This window comes from Haemorhous mexicanus, chromosome 2, assembly GCF_027477595.1.
Source record: "Haemorhous mexicanus isolate bHaeMex1 chromosome 2, bHaeMex1.pri, whole genome shotgun sequence".
Classification (NCBI taxonomy): Eukaryota; Metazoa; Chordata; class Aves; order Passeriformes; family Fringillidae; genus Haemorhous; species Haemorhous mexicanus.
In genome coordinates, this window is record NC_082342.1 from 101,577,033 (window position 1) to 101,600,941 (window position 23,909).

Genomic DNA, 23,909 nt, shown 5'->3' on the forward strand with positions numbered 1-23,909 from the left:
GAATACTGCTGTTCTGCTCAGGACTTTCCCTCCATTAAGCAGAACTAACTTTGGCAAACTATTCACAAGGTGATTGTCAGCAGGGGTGCTGGCATTTTGGTCACAGGACACATGCTCTTCTGGCAGCAGGCTGGCAGGAAAACAGCTGCAGCAGGATTGATTGTTCCACTGGGCTGAATCTGCAGACTGTGAGTTGCACAACCCTGTCTGACGCCTGTGGGAGACATCATTGTCTCCTCATCTTTGAATCCCGTCCCTCATTTTTTTCAACACAGACTGCCAAGAATAGAACCTCAGCTCACAGAGAGACATTAGGCATCTCTAAGCTTTCTACAAATGAGCTGTCTAGGCTCCCCTCTGTTCTCAGTAAAGAAGAGAGGCATCTCCAGAGAGCAATTCTGCTGCTGTGGGGGATGAATTGCTACAGAAGTCACCTGCTTTTCTATTCTAACAATAAAAGAAGCTGGGACAACGAGTTGACATCTCACTTGCAGAGGCTAAAGTTTAAGGTGATCAGTCCTGACAAAGCTCAATATATAAATCTCACTTTGGATAATGAAAACCACATTTTTTTGTAAACTGAACGTTCCTGATTAAACTTTTATTTAAACTTTAAATTGTTCCAGCTTTCGATGAAGCAACCCAAAAATGAAATATAATGGGGAAAGGAATTTAAAAAACCTAGCATAGCCAAGACAGGGACAAGTATTCAAAATGTGCACGTACTCAGCTGAAAAAAGGCTGTAGGTTTTAGGGAGGAATAAGGGTGGATTTGAAAGTAATTGGCATAGCAGGGCCTGGAAGGTAACCATTAAAAAAGGCAGGCAAAGGATAGGAAGCAAAGGACACCTCTCACAATCCACAATATCCAGCGTGACATGTTCCTATGTTACATAGCATAACTGAACATTTATATAGCCTGTCCTCATTCAGGGTGTTGATGCACGCATCTAAACCCAAAAGCACTTAAATTTTTCTGAAATTCTTTGAAAAATTCAATATGAGAACATGACAATCCACTTTGTAGCCCTTGATTTCAAGCACAAGAATTGAATGAATTTAATTTAGTGGTATTAATACTCATATATATTCATCCAAGTTAAAAAATGAATAGTGTGAGCACATTTTGAAATGACAGCATTTGAGCCTTTATGGCTAAACTGGAGCAACCTATATGGTCAACAAGAGCAGGAAAGGAAAATCCCTTTTTTGATTTCTGAATATGAATAGACACTATAAATTTATTGTCATTTTCCTTTTGTCTGGAGGACTAAACCATAGAAGTGATGTTAAAACTTTTCTGTAAACCAGAAAGATGCAGCCTAGAAGAAAACTAACTTCAAAATCTTTTCTGGTTGTGACCAACTATCCATTCTGTTCTAAATCAAGGTGACTGATAAAGTTTGGCATAAAGCTAAACATTCATATGTTCCTCAGAACTTTTGTGGGTAATGTTAAATTCTGCTATTTAGAAGTTTACAGAGGTAATTACTACCAAAATAAAAATTGTCTCAGCTCTGAAGATTCAGTGTCCCGACATGACTGACTATAGTTTTTGGACAGCTGACTCATGTAATTTCCTCCTGTAAGACATATACACAGACATAGCACAAAGAGGAGAGGCAATGTTTCCCTCCAGTGAGAAGATGAAGGGATGAAAGGATGGGTGTAGGATTCAACTATGTTGTTCTACAACTCTGAGATGGATGGGAAGAGTCCTCCTTAGAGAAAATAGTAAAGCAAAATTGGACAAACCTGTCTTCTTCCAGTAAACTTTGACCTGAAGTTGATTGTCCTGATAGAAGGGAGTTCCAATTTTAAGAAAACGAGTGGTTTTCCTTCTTTGAAAGGCTGGGTAAGGATCTCCCAGTCCCTTGTGTGCTTTCCCAGCAGATGTCCGTTCCTCTGCAATACACAGAACAATCAGGAAACTACTGAGGTAACTACAGTGCTGTATAATGACTGTGCTAAATTTGGTGCAATTCAGAAAATAACAGTATCTTTATTCCAAATGATCTTATTTCCATTTCTTACCTAAATGAAATAAATACAAAGAATTAACTGTCCATAATAGTTGAAAAATCACTCATTTGAAAGTCAGTCAAATTTAGAAAGTAACCAAAAAAAACCAAAATTTCAGAGGGAAATGCTCTGTAAATTTTCTGAAGAGTAATAAGGAAATGGACTGTATTTATATCCCCAAGAACAGAAATGTTAACACAATGATTTTTTAAACAGGCACAGTGTCTACCTGTATAAATACTTCACAGTCTTTATATTCATGCAGTGTTTGAACATGCACAAAATCCAAGGACAGCATTGAATGTAACACACAGAGTGCCACATGTGGTTACTACATCAAAGTCAATATAGTCCTCTGGTATGCTATATAGGAACACTGTGGTCAGATTAAAGATCTGTCTTGCCCACTTTCCTGTTCCCAACAGTGAATGGTGAAGGCTTAGGAAAACATTGCAAGAGAAGAATTTTCTTTCAGCAATTCCCTTGGTGCTGTATGTCTTGCTTCCCATAAGCAATTGCAGTTGGATGTCCTTCATCAAGCATTTTGTTAGGTAAAAAATTTATCATCATTTAGCAGGGTTGACAGTACTTACAAATACTTTCAGTTGAAAAGAAAGAAACGTTCATTCAAACTGCACTTTTCATTGCACACTTGCAAATATATCTGATCTAATTTGGAGGATCAGATTATAACCAACAAAAAAAGCCATATTTAATTCAATATCACACCTAAATTAAAACTAAAGAGTCCAATAAAAAGGAAGAGGCAAATTATTAACTACACACCTGAGAGAAAGAGGGAAAGATTCAGGTTTCAATAATTGCCAGGGGTAATATATAAACATGAACATTTTTCCTCATGTGCAGCTTCAATTAAAACTGACCTGCTTTATGGCCAAGTTTTACTTTCTCAGCCCTTTGCTGAACCTGATACATTTTTCATTTTGTTTGTTTGTTTTAAACTAAACTACCAAACTTAACTAAATTGTTTCTTAAGGTAACCATAAAGTTACTACTACCCAAATGAAAATGAGAAAGTTATAGAGAGAAGTACAAACTAAAATCCATTAGGTATTCAATTTAAATTATTTTAATTTTATTAAATCTCTCCTTTGCTATCTCTGCTCCACTTCCACAAAAACCAGGACACCAATTTAGAATATTTCTATATAAAGATCAAGCAAGAATCTTGTACATTTCCCAGAAGTGAAGCACACAAATATAGTGAGGCAATGCCCTTCTGAGTGTGGGGAAATGTAATGCCAGAGGGCTGAGGTCAAAGCTCACAGAAATGTGTAGGACTAAATTACTTCAGAGGGGTATGGGCTATCTCTATTCTCACAATAGGACCAAACACCTAAAAACCAGAGCTTAATTCCACACAGAGCTGAGTATCTGATAGTGGAACTTCAGCAAAGTTGCTTCTGGAATTATTTCTCAAAGTCCATGGAAGTCCCAAAATAAAGACAAGCCAAAGATGTCATGTCCTAGATAATATTTCAGGCAATTTTTTTTTGTTTCTTTTTCATATTTCTCCATCTGTTTCTGAGTATGCTCAAAATTACATCAAGCAAGATTGGCTCTGTACCTAACTAACCTGAGTGAGATATAGAAGATGAATTTGCATCTCCTCCAGGAGTAGTTTCTTCTTGCTTTTCTATGTAAATTATAATCTAGTCATTTAAAAAAATGTCCAAAAAGGCCTAAATACATCTCTCATTGAGAGTGCTCTAACAATTAAAGTGAGTGATAGCAGTGGTTTAGGTTCAAAGAATCTTGACTCCTTTACATCATGGCTTTAAGAGAAAGGATGCTCAAATTTTTCTATAAACCTATTATGGAAATACTCTAAAACAAATATGTGTTTTAGCTGGTACAGGCACTGATTTGCAGTCAAAAAGAAAATACTGCTCATTAAATAATGGATGTTCATAATTTGAACAGTCAAAATTCTTGAAGTAAACAAGTTCAAAAAGATATTGTTCTCAATGTAGTTTTACTCTAGTTTAAAAAACAATACAACAATTAATGAACCTTTTAGTACAAAAAGGTCACCCAAGTAAGGCAAAATAAAGCACAAGGCTTTAGAAAGTCTGTACCAATTAGACATAAGTAGGTAGCAGATTTTCACAAAAACTACTGATGGTCCGTTTTCTGAAGCAAAACAACCATGGAGAGGGCAGGGTATCCAAGCAAAATTGTGGAAGGAATTTAAATCTAGTTGTTGAAACAAAAGGAAAGAGGTTCCACTGCAGTGGACAGAAAATGATGAAGCAGTGGAGTCACATGTGAGGTATAGCATAAATGAACTCCATTTGGTGGAGAATTTATAAGTAATAACTCAGATGTGACCTGCATCAATTCTAAAAAACCCAATGTTTTGAAGAAGGAAAACTGAAACAAAGATTTCCTCCCAACATAAACCCAGAGGTGAGTCTTTATAGACCAAGAGAGTCAGAACATTAGTGAGGCCACAGAGAGCTAATACAGTGAAAGGATTTCTCACAATAAATATGAAACAGTACAAAAAAATTACATGCTCATATCTAATTACTCACCTTCAGTTTAGAAGGCTTTTGTCATATGGAAAATCATTATTTGCTATCATGTTTAAAGATTATGATGGTCTGATCTAATGTCAGGAGTACCAATAATGCATGACAAAGGTCAGTTGATTAATTATCCCTGCTCCCAAGTTGGAAGCATTTATAAAGCTGTACTAAGAATAAAATGAGACAAAGAACTTTAAAAGCTTGTCCATTTTCTCTTTGGCTAGTTGTATACAATGGCATCTAGAATTCTCTCCCACTTAGCAGGACACAGACCAACCTCAGGGAGATAAAACCCCAGCATCAGGATGTGGGTTTAGTTCTTACTTAAAGCTGTGATGTCGTGGTGATATGACAGTCAAGATGACTGCACTAAAAACTAAAAACCTTTAAGTTTAGCACCAAGAGCCAAACTTCACAGAAAGTTTATCAAAATTAGCAGGAAATTTGGTAGGGGGATGGTGTGGAAAAAACTTTTTGCTGGTTTATCTAGTGAACTTTGCAGGGGGTGAAGAAAGAGAAGGGAAAAAAAGAGCAGCAAACCCCACAAATAATTCTTAGGAAAAGAATCAACAAAATTTGAAATCTCTCAAACACCAATGATATGCTTCTGGCAGAGCTCAATGGCTCACTGTATGTAATTAAACTCCCAGTTCCCACAGCTTTTTTTCCTCTATTACATCTCCTGTGTACATATAGAAAAAGGAGAACTTAATGTGATAACTGCAAGAAGATTTTGATACCATGCACAGTCTTGCAAACTAAGCTCCTTTTCTAGGGGAAGGAAAAAAGCACGGGTACAACCTAGGAGGGCCAATAAGGAAAAGGCTTTAACTCACATTGGGCTTCACTGAGGATTTAACTCAAACTTGCCTAATATACAGACAGTGGAGATTCCAGCTGATATTCTGGTAAGGATTTGAAGCAAAGACTCAGTGCATGGAAGAGATGAAAACCTGACCTTCCACTGTCTCTCAAGATGGCCCAAAAGTGTAGTAAAGATTAGTTTAATATGGGAAAAAGAAGGATGCTTCAGCTTATTTTTTCTTCTTGGTACATTAATATCAACCACAGACAAGAAGGTCTGGGATAGCTAACAATCACATTACAATATTTTATGTATACCCAAACAGAATATGGCAACAACAGCAGTTGAGTAGTGAGGCTGAAAGTAATTACAGATCTCTTATGAAAATGGCTACAAGTTTAAACTGTGAGTGTACTTTAAAGAAAGAATGTAAATTAATACAAAATGAAATTGAGTCAGGGCAGAATAATTAAAATCACATTCTTTTACATATTATTTTCAGAACTCTGCTGTATTAGTTAATCAGCAATTGGGGCAGTAACTCAGTATTGTACTGTAATTGTATAAATAGCATTTAAACAAGGCTAAGAATCACAGTGTTCTGCCAGATTAAGACACAGTTTGCAATTACATTACTTAGCATGTGAGGTTCTAAAGACCTCTACACTATATAACCTATCATCTGAACAACTTGAGATTTTAATTTGAATGTGGGCCCTATGTGTGCAATATTTTGAGAATGTATGCTTGTCAGATGTGGAATGTTTTAGATTCCCAAAAGAAGAGTCAATGTTTTAGATTCCCTAAAAGAAGAGTCAATGTTTTATATATCAACTCATAGTAGACACAAGCTTTTGTGTTCCAAGAATCTAACTTAAAGGGCTACTAAAAATAGCCAGGATTTTGGATAACTTTGAAGGTCAATACCGTCCAGTTAGGACACACAAAAATGGTATTATTCCATCCATTTAGAAACACAGTCAATATCTATACCTGTATTGAATCTAAAAAATATTAACACAACAGTAATTCAAAGGCTTCCATTTTCTTTGCAACTGTTTATTTTAGGTAAGTAGAGTCCAAGTTAAAGAATTAGGCAAAAACTGTCACCAATTTTTTAAATAAGAAATTTACAATAAAAGGTTACTCAGCTTGACCAGGAGATGATCATTGTGCTCTGGAACAGCCCACTTAAAGAAAATGATTTTTTAAAATTTAAAAAACCATTATATAAAACATTCAAATTCCAGATAAAGGAGAGAGAAAGCATTCAGGTGTTTGATTACTCACTATTATTCCTGATGTCCTGAGTTGTGCTAAAATGGAGAGAAACCTTAGCACTTTTTAGGCGTATCTGACCCCAACGTGTCACTGCCTGCAGCTCCACATTGTAGTTGCTGTTGGGTTGGAGCCCCTCCAGGACCACATAATTTTGGGCCTATAATAGAATAAATACACAAAGCAGTTATAATATTGCTGAAACACATGCCTTTATTAAAAGCAGGCTTGTTATCTTAGGCACACTACTTTTTTGAAGTTAGAAAACTCATATATAAATTTCAGAGCAAAATTTCCTTTCTGCAAAAGATTTTTTTAATTGGACTCTGTTTTTCTGCGTCATGTTAAAAATACTAACCTACTTGATGCTTGCTTAATTTTGGCAGTTTCTTGGCAATTCCAAACCTATTGTTTAGGCAAAACTTAAAAGGCTTTCTTCTATATAACAAAGTTTTTCTCTCATACCAAAATCATTTTAGCAAAAGGAATTTAAGCTCTTAATTCCACAATTTCTGTGTTAGAGAAACACAGAGACAGTCAGTCTGAAGACAGCTGAAGTCCAACATTTAATAAATTTTTCAATACATTCTATTTGTTTAAAGTCTTGAAAATAAAAATTTAAAAAACATGCACCAGCCAAAAATACCCTCTCATTGGAAAGATCACTTTTTCCTCTGTAGAATGGAAAACTGAACAGAACAAAAACAATTTCCAATGTCACAGAAGTGTATAAAATGGGGAAACAAACGATTAGGTTTATCATCCTCCAGCCAAAAACTCATTCATTAAGGCAAGGCACATGATATTGTAAAGAAGAGTCCAGCCTTCTCAGTTCTATATTTTATTTTGCTAGATTTAATTATAAAAATATCCTTCTATTCCACATGCCTGCTGGAAGATATGACTCCATGTTTTTGTTAGAATTTCTTGTGCGTTTCAAGTTTGACAGTCCATATAGAGTAAAAAAGATAACCATGTACCAAGGTAACCACCCTATATTTAACACTTAGGATGATAAAAGGAGATTGCCAGAAAGTATTTTGTATTAATTATCTTTACTTGTTTAGTGCTGATATATTGACTATAACTTTTGATTAACAGTGTCAATATTGTAGTCAAACCAATTCAATGTCTACCTGGAATAAATTAATATGGAAATCAGTACAAAATTATTTGGGTTGAGCTACATCTAAAGGTAAAAACTGGACAAAAATAATCCTCAGTGATTTTTAGAAGTTAAGACTTTTCCAAATTCTCTTTTTTTGTTTTTTCAATGTCTGTGCATTTGCCATTCTTTAGCCTAAGAGCTGCTAATCATATTCAAATGACCATTGATTAGCAATAGTATCTGGAGTGTCCTGAATCACACTGGCAGCTTCATGACATGCTGCAGAAGAAAAAGTACAAGTCAGGAGTAATATGAGAGATATTGTAAGAACCTGCCTTTTCTATAAAATATACCTTGTGTTTTCCCTATACTCAGGGTCAGAACTCCGTCTCAATTACCCTAATGTTCTAATGTTTTTATATTATTTGTATGTAGGAAGTACCCTATGGAAAGGTATTTAAGACCCAGCTCAGTTTTAAAATTCTCCTTGGTTTCTGATGTACCAACCAGCTTGTAGAGAGAAAGCTCCCTGTTATCTTTAGGCTGAAGGCTCTGTCCTGAAGGTCTTAACCCAATGTAAGGTTGAACACAAAGGAGGAACACAAACTTTTCTATGTAGCACAGTCCAACCCTTCTCCTATCCTGCCACAATTATTTTTTTAAAGAACAATAAAGAACTAACCTTCCTTTCTGTGCAAATTGACTTGCGTGATTTCATCACACAGCCTTCACTGCCTTTATTTCTGTCAGGGTTTGGTGACTGAGGGACAGAGGGGGAATTGTGTCCCTCTGACTGTCATTCATCACAGTGCAATGGGCAGATGGAGCCAAAACACAGTGTTAACACAGACATGGGAGCAAATTCTCACTATCAAAAGCACTGAAAATCAAGTTATGTCTAACTGATTTCTGTTATTTCCATCTATTTCTATTGTTTTAAAGTAATTTGCAATATCCTTAAGGATAGCATAACAAAAAACTTTCCAGTAAAACAATATTTAACATATTACTCAAGAAGCTCATAGGAACTTGCTGCTAAGGAAATATTGCCAGATGTTTGGTACAGCAGTTTATTTAAAGAGTTCTGTGTGGTTTTCCCTCAGACCTATACTGACTGCTTAACGATTACTCTATGACTGTGTCACAAGTTTTACTTGAATAGTGAAAGAACAATGTGACAGTCAATGTCAGGCTTTCAAATAAAATAAACACTTTAAGAAGCACTAACCAAATAAGCCTAAATTTAGAGGACTAACAGCATTTAACGTCTCATTCATCTTTCCTGAAAAATCTTATCGTATTTACCTGTATTCTAAGGCAGAAATTTACTTCTCTCCCTGAGTTCAATGAAGAAAAGAATTGAGAGATCAAAATATTCTATGTGCTTCATGATACTAAAAATTAGGACCACTACCAGTGGCTGAAATCATTGGAGATTATCACACATTTTACACTTACACTCTATTTTGTGTAAAAATAAACTACATTTCTGTCTCAGTTACTGATTTCTTTCTTACCCCATCAGTAATCTTCCTTCTCTTTTTTTTTGCTGGAATTACATATTTGCTGTATGTCCAGCTCCAGAAGACTTTGTAGTGGTGCACTGGGATATCAGGCTCTTCTGGAAGATCCCAAGTGATCATTGCATTTACACTCCCATCATTGTTTGCGCTGATATTGGCAATCCTGATATTAGAAGGAGCTGGTGGAGCAGATGGATCTAGAATTTAGAAAAAAAATGAAAATATTCTAAGGGAAAAATTACTTTCATTAAGGTAAAAATTATCTTCACCTCATGTATTTATGAGGCATTCATAAACTGGATTAAACACTCTAAATACATTGAGGAAAATCCAGGCAAAGACATCCTATAATTGATATGGCTTCTTGGAAATTCTAGAAATTCAAACTCTACTGAAATAAAAATAATGGTTTAGCATCTAGTTTGTCATTATTCTGTGCTGTTGATAGTTCCTAAACATTGTGAAGCTTTATCAAAATGTACCAGACTATCAGTTTTCCTTCTGTCACTCACTTTAAATACACAGTGAGTGTAAAACATTCAGGTTCTACAAATGGCCTTGTAGAGTCACCACAGAACTGCAGGGCTGAAACACTGAATATCTATTGCCAGATAATTCTCAGATGATTAAATTATTTTTTGACATATTGAATCTTTCTTCAAAATTCTGATATCGATATCTACTAGCATGGGACACAGACACTCCCTTAGACTAAATGTAATTAAAGCAAAATGATATATTACACCGTGGTAGAAATCTATAGGGTTTTTTTTAGAATGTCAAAAAGCAATTAGCTACCTCTTTGATTTATTTCACTATTCTGGTTCAATTCCTGGTCAATATCAACAGAGATAGTATTCCTTCAGTTGTCTTTGTGCTGACTCTAGAGTCAAGGACACACAGCAGTCAGAGTTTGAATAAGATTAAATATTGAATCTTTTCCAATATTAAATTTAGGGTCCTCCTTGTGGATTCACTGTATAATATCCTGGTCCCAAGTAATGTGAATCAATGAAGATTTGGCAACAAAGCTTCTGAAAGTCCAGTTTGCTGTTTACCAATTTCTACTTTTTAATTCGACTTCTTAATTTCTACCCTTTTTTAAATGTCTCTGTCAGCCAAAAATTGATGACAAAATACAAGGAAACTGCAAAACCAAAATTTACATAGAAATAAGCAGTGAGACTAAAAAAAAAAATAAATTAAAAGCATATCAGAAGAACAAAGGATATTCATAGCAATTAAGACATGTTATCAATGTAGAGCCATATGAGCCATCACTTATTTGCCAGAAATAAAACTGGAGGTGTGAGGAGGGGACATCATTCATTCATTTACTGTATGGTTCACCTGCATTATTTTAAATTGGTAAATGAGCTGTTAAATAAACATTCCAGGCATACTTAATTCATCAGATAATCCCTATGACAAATGATCTCACTGAAAAATTCTATCATTCAGTTTATAAAAAAGACACATTCAGAATTAATAAAGACAGCAGTTCCCTTTAAAGATCAGTAGATGTGAAAAAATTACTTATTCCTGTTATTAAACAGGACTTTTGCTGAAATAACAATGGATACTCCTGTTTCCTCACACATTCCATTTTAGTTAAATGGATGTCCCTGTCTCCTCACACATACAATTCAATCTAAATTTTGGCCATAAAAGTTACAAAGCATACTTAAGAATTCTGGAAATTGAACATAACTTCCAAATAGTACTAATGCCCTGCTTCTCACTTGTTTTTTTTAATCCACTAGCAAGTCAGTTGTGTTTATTTTTTCTGGCCCTGGAGAAGCTCTGCTATTACATTTCCTCACCTGTGAAGCTGCCAACCACTCCATGTTAAAGTATACTAAACTATTTATTCCAGAATTAAAGAAAAATTTAGCTAAATAGTTTGCACTACTCTCTCATACAATTTTTCATTTACTTCTGGTATTTAAAAGGTAAGTATAAAATGTAATTTAGGTAAACTAAATATAAACAGAATCATGATTTACCTATATAAGACATTTCTTAAGCGTTCATCTCCACTGATTTAAAATGTTAGGGGCTTTTATATGTTACATGACATTATATTAGGGATATAAAACATTTATAACCTGAAGTGCAACATGATCATATTACTGTAGGTGAATTATTCAGGTTATCTCCCAGAAGTGCTGAGCATCATGTATTATGTATACAAAACATATGGGATAAAATAAAAGTGTTTCAGAGCATATATCTTCCCCAATGGTCAGATAGAAGCAAAAATAATTCAACCTATTAAACATGTTTGTCCTCATTCTGCATCTACAAGAGATAGAGAGGAATTTTTAAAAAGATTAAAAAGTTATACAAAATAGCTCTTTTGGACAAAGTGTATTAAATGATTAAAAACATTTTGAAGTTCTCTTCACCAATTTTTTGTAGGTCTAAAAACTAATGTCCAAATTTAGATTTTTTTCTATTCAAATGTTTATATGCCCATTCCAGCAGAAGAAAGCAGTTAGAACTATGTGTGTACTGAAACCAACAGATCATTTCTTCTAAATTCTACAGCATCAGTGTGCCTATACTTCCTATAATTGCACAAAAATTATTGAAAACATTATCAGTAGCATTTCTTCTGTGCTCAGCAGACACAGTCCAGGCCGCAGACAAAATGCTGATCCACATTTGAAAGAAAATCTATGAATTTTTCTACTTTGCTGTATGAGAATAGAAACATTGCATTAAAAATCACTGGGTAATTACAGTTAATAATAGAAAGAATGTCCTCTTACAAGGAATATACATGTGAAATAATACAGCAATAGCAGATATTTTCCTGAGTGCTTTCTTTCTTCAAAGACCCTTTGTAAGCATCTCAAATGTCATCCATAAAAATGCCTTTGAACAAGAACAGTGGTGGTGGTAGAAGACAGAAAGGAGGAGATGCGCAGCTAACAGACATGAAAAGGTGAGACACTGAAAGTAACACATTTTCTATGAGAGCTTTGTTTAAACTAGTAGACAGATTAAGAAAATAATTAGCTGTATAGATAAAAAATATCAAAGATAAAACTTATTTCAGTCTTGCATTTAATCAACTGAAAGAAAAACCTGTCTTTTTGAATGGATGCATGAGTAAATTATTTCAGGAATTTGGGGTGTATTACCTGAAATATTAAGACACTCAGTGAGCATTTTATATCAGATGGGAATCCATTCCATATGAAGCATTTCAATGCCACTATATAATTTCTTCATCTATTTTGATATATTTCTGTGACACTCATCACTATTACAAGTGACAGAATGATCATTTTGTAAGTTAAGAACCCAAGAATATGACTGCTTCTTCATTTGAAATAATTTAGTTTCACCAGCAAAGCAGGTAAGTGAGAAGGAGTAGCAGGGTAAGATAATGTGAACTCTGTTAACAGGAAGAAAAACCAAACAACCCAAAGCCCACACTCAAAGAAAGCACTCAAAAAAACCCCTACACCCTTTAGGCCTCCTAAAAAACCAAGAACCCAGAAAAACAAAAAAAACCTGTGACATATTTATGAGCATGCTCCTCTACAATGCATGCCAGGCAGTTACCACATAACAGATTAGTTGTTTTTTTTGCATTATTGAATGGAAAAGTCAGGCTTCTACAAGGTGGTCTGTTATGCTTATGTCCATGTAGACATTAAAAGCACTAAACAACTCGTGCTAAAATACTTCAAGGTCTAATAACTGGTACTGAATCATAAAGCTGACTACATAAGGTGTTTGTTAACCTAACTGTAAAGCTAAAGTGACATTCTGCTGACTATAAAGCCAATAGCCATTCTACTGTTAGCCTTCATATACCTGTGATCCCTCGGACTGACTGACTGCCCACATGTATAATTCAGATACACAGATGTAAAATTACTGGAATGGAAACTGCTGCCAGTTTTTCAAATGCAAAGTACTGATACTTTATATACATCAATTTATCTGAGTGTTAAATCAAAGTCTTAGGTTAGCAGAAAGAGCAATGCTAGTTGCAGCTTTTCCTTTGCAGTTTATACAACTGGGCAATAAAATACAAGTCATTCTATATATCCTAGAATTTGGCATAGACAGCTGTCCTCAACTCCTAAAAAATTCTGGTCTCAGCAGCCTGACAAGTAAATAGCTTCTCACTGCTAGAAATGATAGCTTCATTAGGTCAAGGCTGAAGCTGCTGTTCCAGCACATGGGATAAGTACTCCATTTGTCTGGATTGTGTTTGGCTTGAGTATACCCAAAGGACTTAAATTCCTGTCTTGCTGGCTACTCAGCCATCACAAGCAAAATTCTGTCTCCAGTCCCCAAAAGGGAGGATTTCTTGCTGCAAATAAAGGGAAAAAAGAAAACACTCACATCATCACCATTTCAAAATGAACTTCTTCCCACACTCATATTTGTGAACATAGTAATAGCTTATATTTTCCAAAATTCTTTAAATCAATAGTATTTTCAAACACCTTTGCAAAACCTTAAAAAACAGTATGGACTAGCTATACACATGAATCACATCATACACTGCTTCAGTGCATCCACTTTGTCTTTCAATGTGGCAACTGTAGTGAAAACAGTAAATGATTTGGAAGAGGTGTCAGAGAGGGGAATAATGGCATTGGAATCACAATTCTCATTCTGAGCTGTAAAAGTGAGAACAAGTGTGACAATATTTTAAACCATTTTTTTATGGAGCATTTTTTCCTGACTTAAAATAGATTTCCCATTGCTATCTTTCAAACATGAGACCTTGCAACTCTAAAAGTCTGCTGAAGCTGCTCTACAGACAAGTTTCCAACCATTAAACAGATCCACGGTGTAAGCAGGAGGACTGGCTCTGCCCTATGGAAATGGCACACATAAACCAGCTGTGCAACAGCATAAAATAATCATTGGTCTCAAAGGAGCAACAGAAAGAATTTTACTGCCATGAGTGGGTGTCTGTTCTGGTTTTTCTAACACTCAGTAATGTATGCATGAAATCACATCCAGCCTGGTACTTATGTGCTGTGAAAACAATGTTGTCTGCTTCCTTCTGCTTGACAATTTATCCAGTGTATTGCTGGCAATTGCCTTCATGGTGAAGATAAAAACCTTTAGCAGAGGTGGAAGGGTCAGATGGTTTGGGCTCATTGTGTTGATCTTGCATCTGGAAATGGCACAGTACCTACCCACGGACCAGTGAGATAATACATGACATAGCAATGCCTAACACCGAGTCTTAGAGTTAACTGAAGTCTCTGGTACTGAGAGTTCATTCCCATCAGAAATTATAAAAAGCTAGGGGAAAAATAGCCCAGGTACTCTGAACCAAATGCAACAAATTAGAAATTGTATTACTAGTGCCAAGCAGCTTCTGACCAGTTAGGTTAAGCTATCCAGTGCCTGCTTACTGGAAGAAAAACACAGGTAGTTTTCAACCAAAAAGACTAATTTATGGATTGTAGGAACAGTTCTCTCCTGCTTCCAGAAGAAAGGAGACAGCTTGGAGAGAGCCAGTCTAAATATGAATAGAAGGATATTTGTATCTTTATGGATCAAAAATGTTCTCTCAGGTATTCAGTTACCTTAATTTATTGCTGTTACTGGAAATTGTTGCCACCCATTTAAAGATAAAAGGAAAGCAGGCAAAATTTAAAAACCCTGAAAAAAGAAGTGGAAACCACTGCCAAAATAGCAGAAAATTTTTATCAATTGACAGTAACAATGTAAAAGTCCATATGCACAGTCCCAGTCATATGAAAGAATCCACTTTCTAGGTGCAATATTCACTTAATTTTCCAGCCACTCCACCAAGGACTAATCTAGTCCAACCTGTGTTTCTTGTAATTTTGGAGTTGCATTTTGGCAAAACAAAGCTTCACTTTATTCCCTGTGAAGGGTCATGTAAACCCTTTGTTTCCTTTATAAAAAAAAAATAAAGAGCATTAAAAAAAGGAGCTCTGCCTAAGCTTTGAATATTTCAAAAATTCTCAGCTGTGTCACTTTATTTACTATTTACAAATTAATGCCAACAAATTTAAGTTCATCCTGGATGAACACACGAGGCAGTATAGAACAGCTAATAAAAAATAAACCTTCACCTCAAATGTTTATGGCATAAAAGCATCCAAAGCTGCAGTAGATCAGACCTCAAAATACAACTAGATGAAGAATGGCAAGTTGAAATGTTTGATGAAATATTCTTGTTTTCCTGGTTTTGTCTTTTTCATGACTGAAAAACTAAATTACTTTGGAAAATGAGGAGTTTTATTTAGTGATAAATAAGTTAATGGAAATAACCTCACAAGACTTAACATCATTTTGAATAAAACAAATTCAACAAATAAAACAAATAATTTTGCTGTGTCTACTTAGAGAACATGTTTTTTGCATTTTCAAAAAGACAAAACTGAATAAAAAGTATTCTGGTAACCAGACAGAAATTCTCTCTCTGAGTAATTCTCTCTCTGAGTAATTACAGCACGTTTTTGAATATTCCTCTTAACATCTTAAAATATTTAGTGACAGAGACTTTGTGGTGCCATACTTCTTCCTAGATACAGATTAAATATCATATTTGTCCCCCTTTAAAGGAAAAAACAAACCCAAATAATTTTCTATTCATTATTACTTATGAACAATTGGTAAAAGTTCAGTGCCTTGCGTGAGAAACTGTCTTAGGAATTACTGTCATGTTTCCTGATCAAAGGGTTTATTTTTGAAGAAACCTTCTGCTAAGTTTGACCAAGATAATAATCTTCTCTTGGTCTTGGCACAACAGGGTGAAGTGAAACACTGATGTGAAATTCTGTCCACGCTTTGCACAAACATAGCACAGAAAGGCAGCAAACTCCCAAAGGTGATGTGCCAAAATCCACTTTTCCTTTCCAAACTGGAGGTTAAATGTGCCTGTAGGAGCTCAGCAGGGGCCAGTAGATGCTGGCACTCAAAAAACTAGGCACATCTTAGCAGCAGTTTCTTGCCTCTCTTCCAGGCAGGGGCTGTCACTTCCCACTGAGCTCCACAGTAGTAATTAAATGTTAGAGTGACACTGTAACTGTTCCCACTCTGACGGCTCACCTGGGGATATGGAGGCTCAAAGACACCAATAGAAGCATCCCAGCATCATTCCCAGCACTCAGCACCCAGCAGCACCTCCATGTGAGTCACCTGGAGTGACTACACATTTCATCTGGCAAACTTGACATCTTTATAACCACCACTGGCAGTTCCACAGCCCCTAGAATGGCCAAATGAGCTGCCAGCATAGGCTGATTTGGGCTATGAAGCTGATAGCTAACTGAACTCCCTGCTGCCTGTCTGTCAATTCACAATCTTCTGCCAAGGGCTAGAGTTCAGATTTGAAAACAGTTACTTTGAGAGTTACAGAAGCCTTTTGAAGAATGCTGGCTGCATACTTGCTGCCATTATCAAACTTTTGGTTTATTAGGTAAGAGCATGCAGAGGTACTACTGACTCCCACTGCCCTTGTCACAAAGCTCTAAAAGCGCTCTCCATCTCCACTAGACAGCTGTGAGCAGTTCTCAAGGACAGCAAGTGCTTCAGGGGTAGCTGCAGAGACCACAAGAGGACTCTGGTATTCATGTAATGATTTCAAAACCACAGGTTCCTGAAACACAAATTACTGCCAGCTGGGAGACTATTCTGAAGAAATACCCCTCGGTGCTTATCCTGCCCTTACACTGTTATCCAGAAGCCCACCTCTGGCTGGGCTCAGATTCTGGGCTAAAGAGACCTTCAGGATGACTTACCATGGACATTCTTATATTCCTTACCAAGGATGGTATTTTGAGCATGGCTAGCACACTCTGTAGGGGGCCAATTTTTCTGAAAGTACAACAAATCCTGCTTGAGAATGTCATGTTCAAGCCAAAACCTCAGTGCTACCATGACATACCTTTCTGTAATTGTAGTAACAGTGGTTTCAAGCAGAATAGCTGGAAAATATTTACAAATTCAACAAAACAACTGTCAATGACCTCAATTTAAAAGTTGGTGTCAGATTCAGCAACAAACTGCTGTATCTGCTGAAGTGCTGCTCAAGAAGTAAAGAGAAAGGTACTGCTGCTGAAGAGTTCTTCCAGTAAACTCAACACAGCTCGAAGGAGCTGTATTATTTTATGTTTCTGAAATTGTATGCTTCTTAATATCATAAGTTCTTAAAATAAGACTTCTTCTATGCATGAAAAGGTTTGTGGTCACAGAAGTAACGGGACAGCTATGCCAGCCAACCTTCCCACCACAAATATGGCTAGGGCACCAAAAAATTATTAAGGCTAACATGTAGTTATTCAGTAAGAGAATAAACCTTCCATACTGGCAAAAGTATTGGCAGGCCTCTATAAATGCACCACCAAAAAGATTCTTTTCTAGGACTGACTATGGCCAAACAGTAAGCTAAAAGCCAGCACAGAACCCAAAGATGGCAACTGCTTGTACTGCAAGATAATTCAGTCTGGAGAAAGAGGAGGAAATACATTCCTCAAAGTGTGCAAAGTTATACCAGGGTAAAGATTCTGTCACTTCTAAAATAACAACTAGTCTTTCTATTAGAAACTGCTTCTATTAGCAGAGTGAAGAGTGCTGGATCTCACTCTTTGGCACTAAAGTCAACTACGTGTGGTCTGGATATCCCCACATTATTGACGGCCTTTAAGAGAGGGTGACCACATACAGATCATCTGTCTAATGGGAATAGTTTCTGGCCTGTGCTAACCCCTATACTGTGCCTAAGAGTCATCTGGGAAAATTCTTCTCCATGTTGGTCAAAAGCACACCAGGGAGAATGCCAGGAACTTCACAGGATGGGAGAACCATTTCTATCTCCTCCATCCCTCATGTACCATTTACTGGTACAGAAATAGTTTTCAAAGTTGTTTTATTGCCCAAATGGTTGCAAAATCAGAACTATCAACAAAAATTCCTACAATACTTTGTGAATCATCAGAAATGCCTTTCTAATGAACAGAAACACACTGCTTTGCATTTATGCTCTTTTTTACTCTTAAGCACTTACAATTAGTTCTAACAAGGGAAAGTTATATTAAGAGGGTCCAAAGTTCCATCAAAACAATGCTGCTACAATTATTTAGATACAGGCAACAAAATATACCAATACTCTACTGAACATATGACAATAACATATTTCTCATAACTAAAAAAAAAAAAAAAAAGAGATAAACCTCTAGGATTAACACACTGAAACCCAAGTTCTTCCCTATTTCACAGTTAGGGTCTTGTAATTTGATACCAATCATGTGGAAAAATGTTTCAAAGGAGTTTTATTCATGGGGACCCTTACTGATAAAAGAATAATGACACTTCAACTTTTAATTTGTTTGCTGACATCAAACAAATCTCACAGCATTTCTAAAGTCAGTGGCAAAACTACACAAAAACCCACCCGCACAAATCCTGCCACAAAAGCAGGCAGATCAGGCTGCACTCCAGGTGGGAGTGAGAGGAAGGTGGGTAGCAGACAGCAGGAGGAAAACTCACCTCTGGAGGAGCGGAAGTGCTTGCTGGGTGCAGTGAAGCCCCTGGTGCCGTGCACGTTCACCGCAGCCACGCGGAACTGGTACCACCTGCTCGCGCGGGTGTCCGGCAGCCGAACGCGCTCCTCCGTGGTCTGGTGGGGAAAATGTCACACTCACACTGGTTGTTCTGACACAGTTACCTGCCACCTGCTGGGTTACTGCTGCGTTACCACCCATCAGTCTGGCTGAGCACACACCAGCATCACAGGCTGTATGCACCTGACTCCAGCCATCACTCCGCACTGCAAAGCATTTATAGCTGTGAGCAAAATGATAAAACCATCCAATTTTACAGCGCATTGCAGGTCTCGTCTCTTCTGGAAAAAGTAGCCTTTAGAAAACAGGTGAAGTGTTGTTAAATTTACACAATTAGTTCTGCAGTTATCACAACCTTCACCAGTGTCTAGGGTCTCACTGTTCAGGTGATACTTCAGAGAACTCGTTGCCCCAGGTGATAGGACTGATTTCCTCAATTCTCAATTCTCAGAGAATTAGGGGTCCAAAATAGCTTAATGAAATCCAGTGCTTTGAGAACCCACTTTTTCTAGGTCATAGGAAACACAAAACTCTCAGAAAATGAATGTAAGCCTTCTTCACATCTTTGGCACTTAGGTCAAAAAGACACTTACAGCCTTAATTCTTCCCTGAAGACTTTTCTCAGGTCATAGGAGCTGACCTTTCCTCCAGCAACACCTACTGAGATTGCCAGTGTCATGAGTTCAATTTCCAAGTCCTGAGGGGAGAACCACTGAAATATGGCATAAGCATAGATACACTCTGAACTCTTTCAGTAGGAAGTGCTTTACACATTCTTATTCTGAGCCCTGTTTTCTTCCATTTTTTGTACCCCATTAAACTTTTGAAGAGCAATCTTTTGCATTCTTTTTTTTTTTTTCCCCTAAGGTACAAACACCAGAATTGAACACAGCCTCCTGGTAACCACTGAATCACTTCCAGCTACAAAAGATGTGGCATTTTTGTAGAACTCATCAAAAACACATCCACTTGGAAATTTTCCTTTTACAATTACCTCTAAATTATCCAGTTTTCAATTTACTTTAGTAAGTCATGTTTACTACATTTTGATTTAATTCCTTAATCAAAGTAACACACGAACCTGATCCAGATGTCATATATAAGTCTAAATATATTATACAATCATCACTGATTTCCATTACTGACCAAACATGCAAGCTCATTAAAAATGGAGTTACACCAATTTATTTTTACAAGCTCTGTTTTATACAACTTCAAGAAGCCAACTTCCCTGTATAGGATTCAACATTACTTGTAATGATACTAAGTAGCTCCCAGAAAAAGGCACAACATAATTTCTCCTTTTTGCTCCCTTTCAAATCTGTGTAAGAAACCAGAAGCTGCTGACATAACTCAGATAACCAGAAACTAAGGAATTTGCTTCAGCTCCTCAGCAATGGCCTTTTAGAGCCCTGATAAATAAAATTTGTAGGTGTTATTCTCCACTTAGTCTCTTCATTTGGTGACAAACAAAATTTAGGGAAACAAATATCTCATTTATGTGTGCATGTAAGGAAAGGAGACCCTTTCTAAACCATATTATTGACTGCTCTCAGACTGCTGAGTGTTGCAGACTCCGAGCCCATCATATATTGCTGCTACTCAGAGTCCCTCTCCATTCAAACCACTCTTAAGCAGGGGTAACAGTCCTGAGAGTCTACCTCATCTCCTTTCCCTTTTTAACCTTTATATTATTTCTAGAGTGAATTATCCAAGCTTTGCCCCAGGGAAGAAAGAGCCTACCTGAATCAACTTTTGCAATTATTTTTATTTTATGCAGCACTCAAATATCCTATTTTTTCCCCCAGCCAGCTCCCCTATTGCTGCAACTGAAAACAGGTTCAGGACCAATATCTACTTGTAAATAACTAGTTACAGTCTGCTGGGCTTTTAAAAACATGTTTGCTGAACTTCGTTACAAGGCAAGCATAATCTGAATAAACTTATTCCTCAAAGGAATGTTTTTTGTCACTGGCATCAGCTCATTTTCTGTTGATTAAAAGAAAGTACTTCAGTTGTGTCAGCTTCCCATGGCAACCACAAAATAATGTAAAATCAAACAAACTGTCAATGCATAATGCCAAAATTATTTTAACTTATGAATATGCCTTGGGCCTATTACTTTCATAATTCATTTTGTTGGCCAAGATCCTGCTAAGCTCAATGGCATGCAGGAGGTCTTCCTCCAACTGCCATGATATAAACCACTTTGGCACTTCTAAGTTCTTTTACATAAAATTAATAATTTCTAGAAATAACTAAGTACTGCTGAGATATCTTACACTACCTTAATACTATATCTATTTATTCTTCATTTAATTTCTTTAGTTTAGTTAGTTCTTACTACTTAAGTATGTTTGCAGCTGTGATCATAACATTCAGAGTCCTTTCAACATCTTTCACATTAATTTAAACCCACTAAAAGCTATGCTGAGATGTACCAAATAACTAATGGCTAAATTTCATCACACACCTGAAATTCTGTCTGAATAGGAAAAAAAAAAAAACAACACTTTTAAAGAATTTTCAAGAATCATAAATAAAAGACAAAAACAAAAGATCACCACTCCAATCATTACAGAATCATAATTCCTATTTATTTGGTTATGCATCACCTGTTTACTTAAAAGATGAATGTTTGGAAGGTAGCTTCAAATCCTAATAGGTATTTTATTTGGATTAAAATAATAAAATAGTCCTCAGACAAAATAACTGGCCAACATGTCCACCTTCAATATCATGCAAAGTTCAATGAAGACAAGGGAAAATCCCTATGAATTACATTAGGATACAAGTTCATATAAGAGCAGCATGTAATCTTAATGACATAAGCTGGCCAATACACATAATACCATAATACCTCTCTTCTCAAGAGCCCATCTTGGATCCAATGGACAACAGGCTACCTCCAGTGGCCAGAAAGAGGTTGGGCTTTCTGTGAAAATTTGGCTGAGATTTGCCCAGAGCTGCTCCATTTAGGAAGCAATCACAATTCTACTCCACTGTTTACATCCTGAGCCCTTTCCTGTAAGTAGTCTCCTCATCCTGTCCTGCAAAAGGGGATTATCTGTTATTGTCTTCATCATGGCTACAGAAACCTCCCTCTGCTGCTCCTACAACTGAGTAATGATCAAGAGCATCCCAGAACATGGATGACCTATCTTCAATTCCATCCTCTGTATGAGAGGCAAGGGGAAGATGTTCCCCAGCACCCTGGACGTTGCATGCATGTTGAACTATAACATGTTATATATTTACACACAAAACTGTTCCTTGGAGAAAGAAAGGCTGAAAGTTAGAATTTCTTGTAAGGGAAAAGGTGGGATTTACTACAACTGGGAGGGAGAAGAAAAGAGAGTATCTGACCAGCAGCATAGTAGTTTGACCATTCAAGTAGGACTCTTGTGTCAACACTCCAAACAGTGTATATATGTTATGTATATATGTTAAAAATTGGTGCGAAGAACTCTTCACAGCAAAGACTTGTACAGAGGACTCTATCCAAGGATTACAGTAATCAATGGACTGTTTCACTGTGCTCATTCCCTATTTTTCCCCACTATGAATCCAGGACTCCTCTCTGTAGCACAAAGGTTTAATAGAAATAGGAGAGTACAGCCTTATCCTGCTGAGTTCACAGCTCTACACCTTTGGAAACAACAAAGTGATAAAAGAATTTGCATTTCAAAAAGTGAAGGGATACCACCCAGGGTATCAGAAAAGCTGAGTATATGTTTCCTCTGATACAAAAGAAATTCTTAGTGTTGCATCCACTACTCTAACAAAGGACAGCAGACATGCCCTACTTCATGTGAATGCAATCTCACACAAGGTGGGCACGCTCTAAGACTGCTTACCAAAGCAAGCCTCCCCAGGAGATGGAGAAAGAAACCTTTAGTGTACAGGACTGGTGGTTAGCTCCAGCAGGTATTTCTCACTGTCATGGGCTGAGAACTTCCTTGTGATCCTCAGAACCAGAACTTCAGGTGTTTCAGAAGCTTTATTTTTGAAACAGATTAGCTGTCCTCAGAGATTAGACAATTGCAAGGTGAAGCACTAAGGTCTGTCACAATCAAGCTATCAGTAAATACTGTCCCTTATTTGTTTTAGTAATGGACTGGGCTAATAAATGTACTTCATCACTGTCTGCCCATATGTATATAGATATAGATATAGATATAGATATAGATATAGATATAGATATAGATATAGATAGATATAGATATATATTATGTGTGTGTGTATGTACACACGACATCCATTCACACAACACAGACATGCTCTGTCAGAAAATAACTGGCCTGGTATATTTTAATCAACTTTATTTTATTATAGTAATATGATTAAATAGCTGAATTTCCAATGTAAACAGTAATGCTACTATTTTTAGAGAGAATTAGGACCAAATGGAATGGTAAGTCTGTTCACAAGACATGCAGTATTTCCATAGGATAATGCAGCAGGTACTGCTCAGCTGGCTAAATCTTAAGTTACAGTACTGTAGGAAACTTCACATAACACTTAGGACACTCTACATCACAGCCAGCTTGGCCAACTAGCATCTTAGTCACCATAGTTTTTATATTAACCAATGGAAATTAGTCAAATCATTAATCATAGCAAATTTTCCCCAAAATACGCAGTAAAAAAACTACATTAAAATACCTTCCTCCAGAAGTGAAAAATAACTGAAATTGTTTTGAATGTGTTTGCTTTCCTTATATAACTGGAGAGCAAAATAATATACATTGAGCCTTCTTCCTTAAAAAGAAAACATGAAGATGACACAAAAAACATGGCACAATAATAAAAAAACCTTTTAAAAATTATTGTTTCAATACAAAGTAAAAATTTGTGTCAAACATGAGAAACTGCTTGCAAATTAGCTCCTCTAAGGGTAATAGAATACAGCAAGTTTTTTTCAAATTTAAACCCCTTAAAGGTATTGAAGATTATAACCCCACTTGTTCTTGTACAGACAAAAAAATCTTAGATGAGTAATTCGAAATATTATGAAGGTTCTTGTAAGAGGATGCAGAC

At 36.4% G+C, this 23,909-nt stretch overlaps 1 protein-coding gene across 2 annotated transcripts in view; it reads right to left on the reverse strand.

The window, feature by feature from the left end:
• Window positions 1–23,909, reverse strand: part of ANOS1 (anosmin 1) — a 131,899-nt gene that overhangs the window by 28,200 nt on the left and 79,790 nt on the right. For both annotated transcript variants that reach the window (XM_059839726.1, XM_059839725.1), the window contains exons 6-9: window positions 18,796–18,925; window positions 9,283–9,485; window positions 6,670–6,817; window positions 1,756–1,905 (exon numbers count right to left, since the gene is read on the reverse strand). In XM_059839726.1, the coding sequence (XP_059695709.1) occupies window positions 1,756–1,905; window positions 6,670–6,817; window positions 9,283–9,485; window positions 18,796–18,925 (631 nt within the window). The remainder of the gene's footprint in view (window positions 1–1,755; window positions 1,906–6,669; window positions 6,818–9,282; window positions 9,486–18,795; window positions 18,926–23,909) is intronic.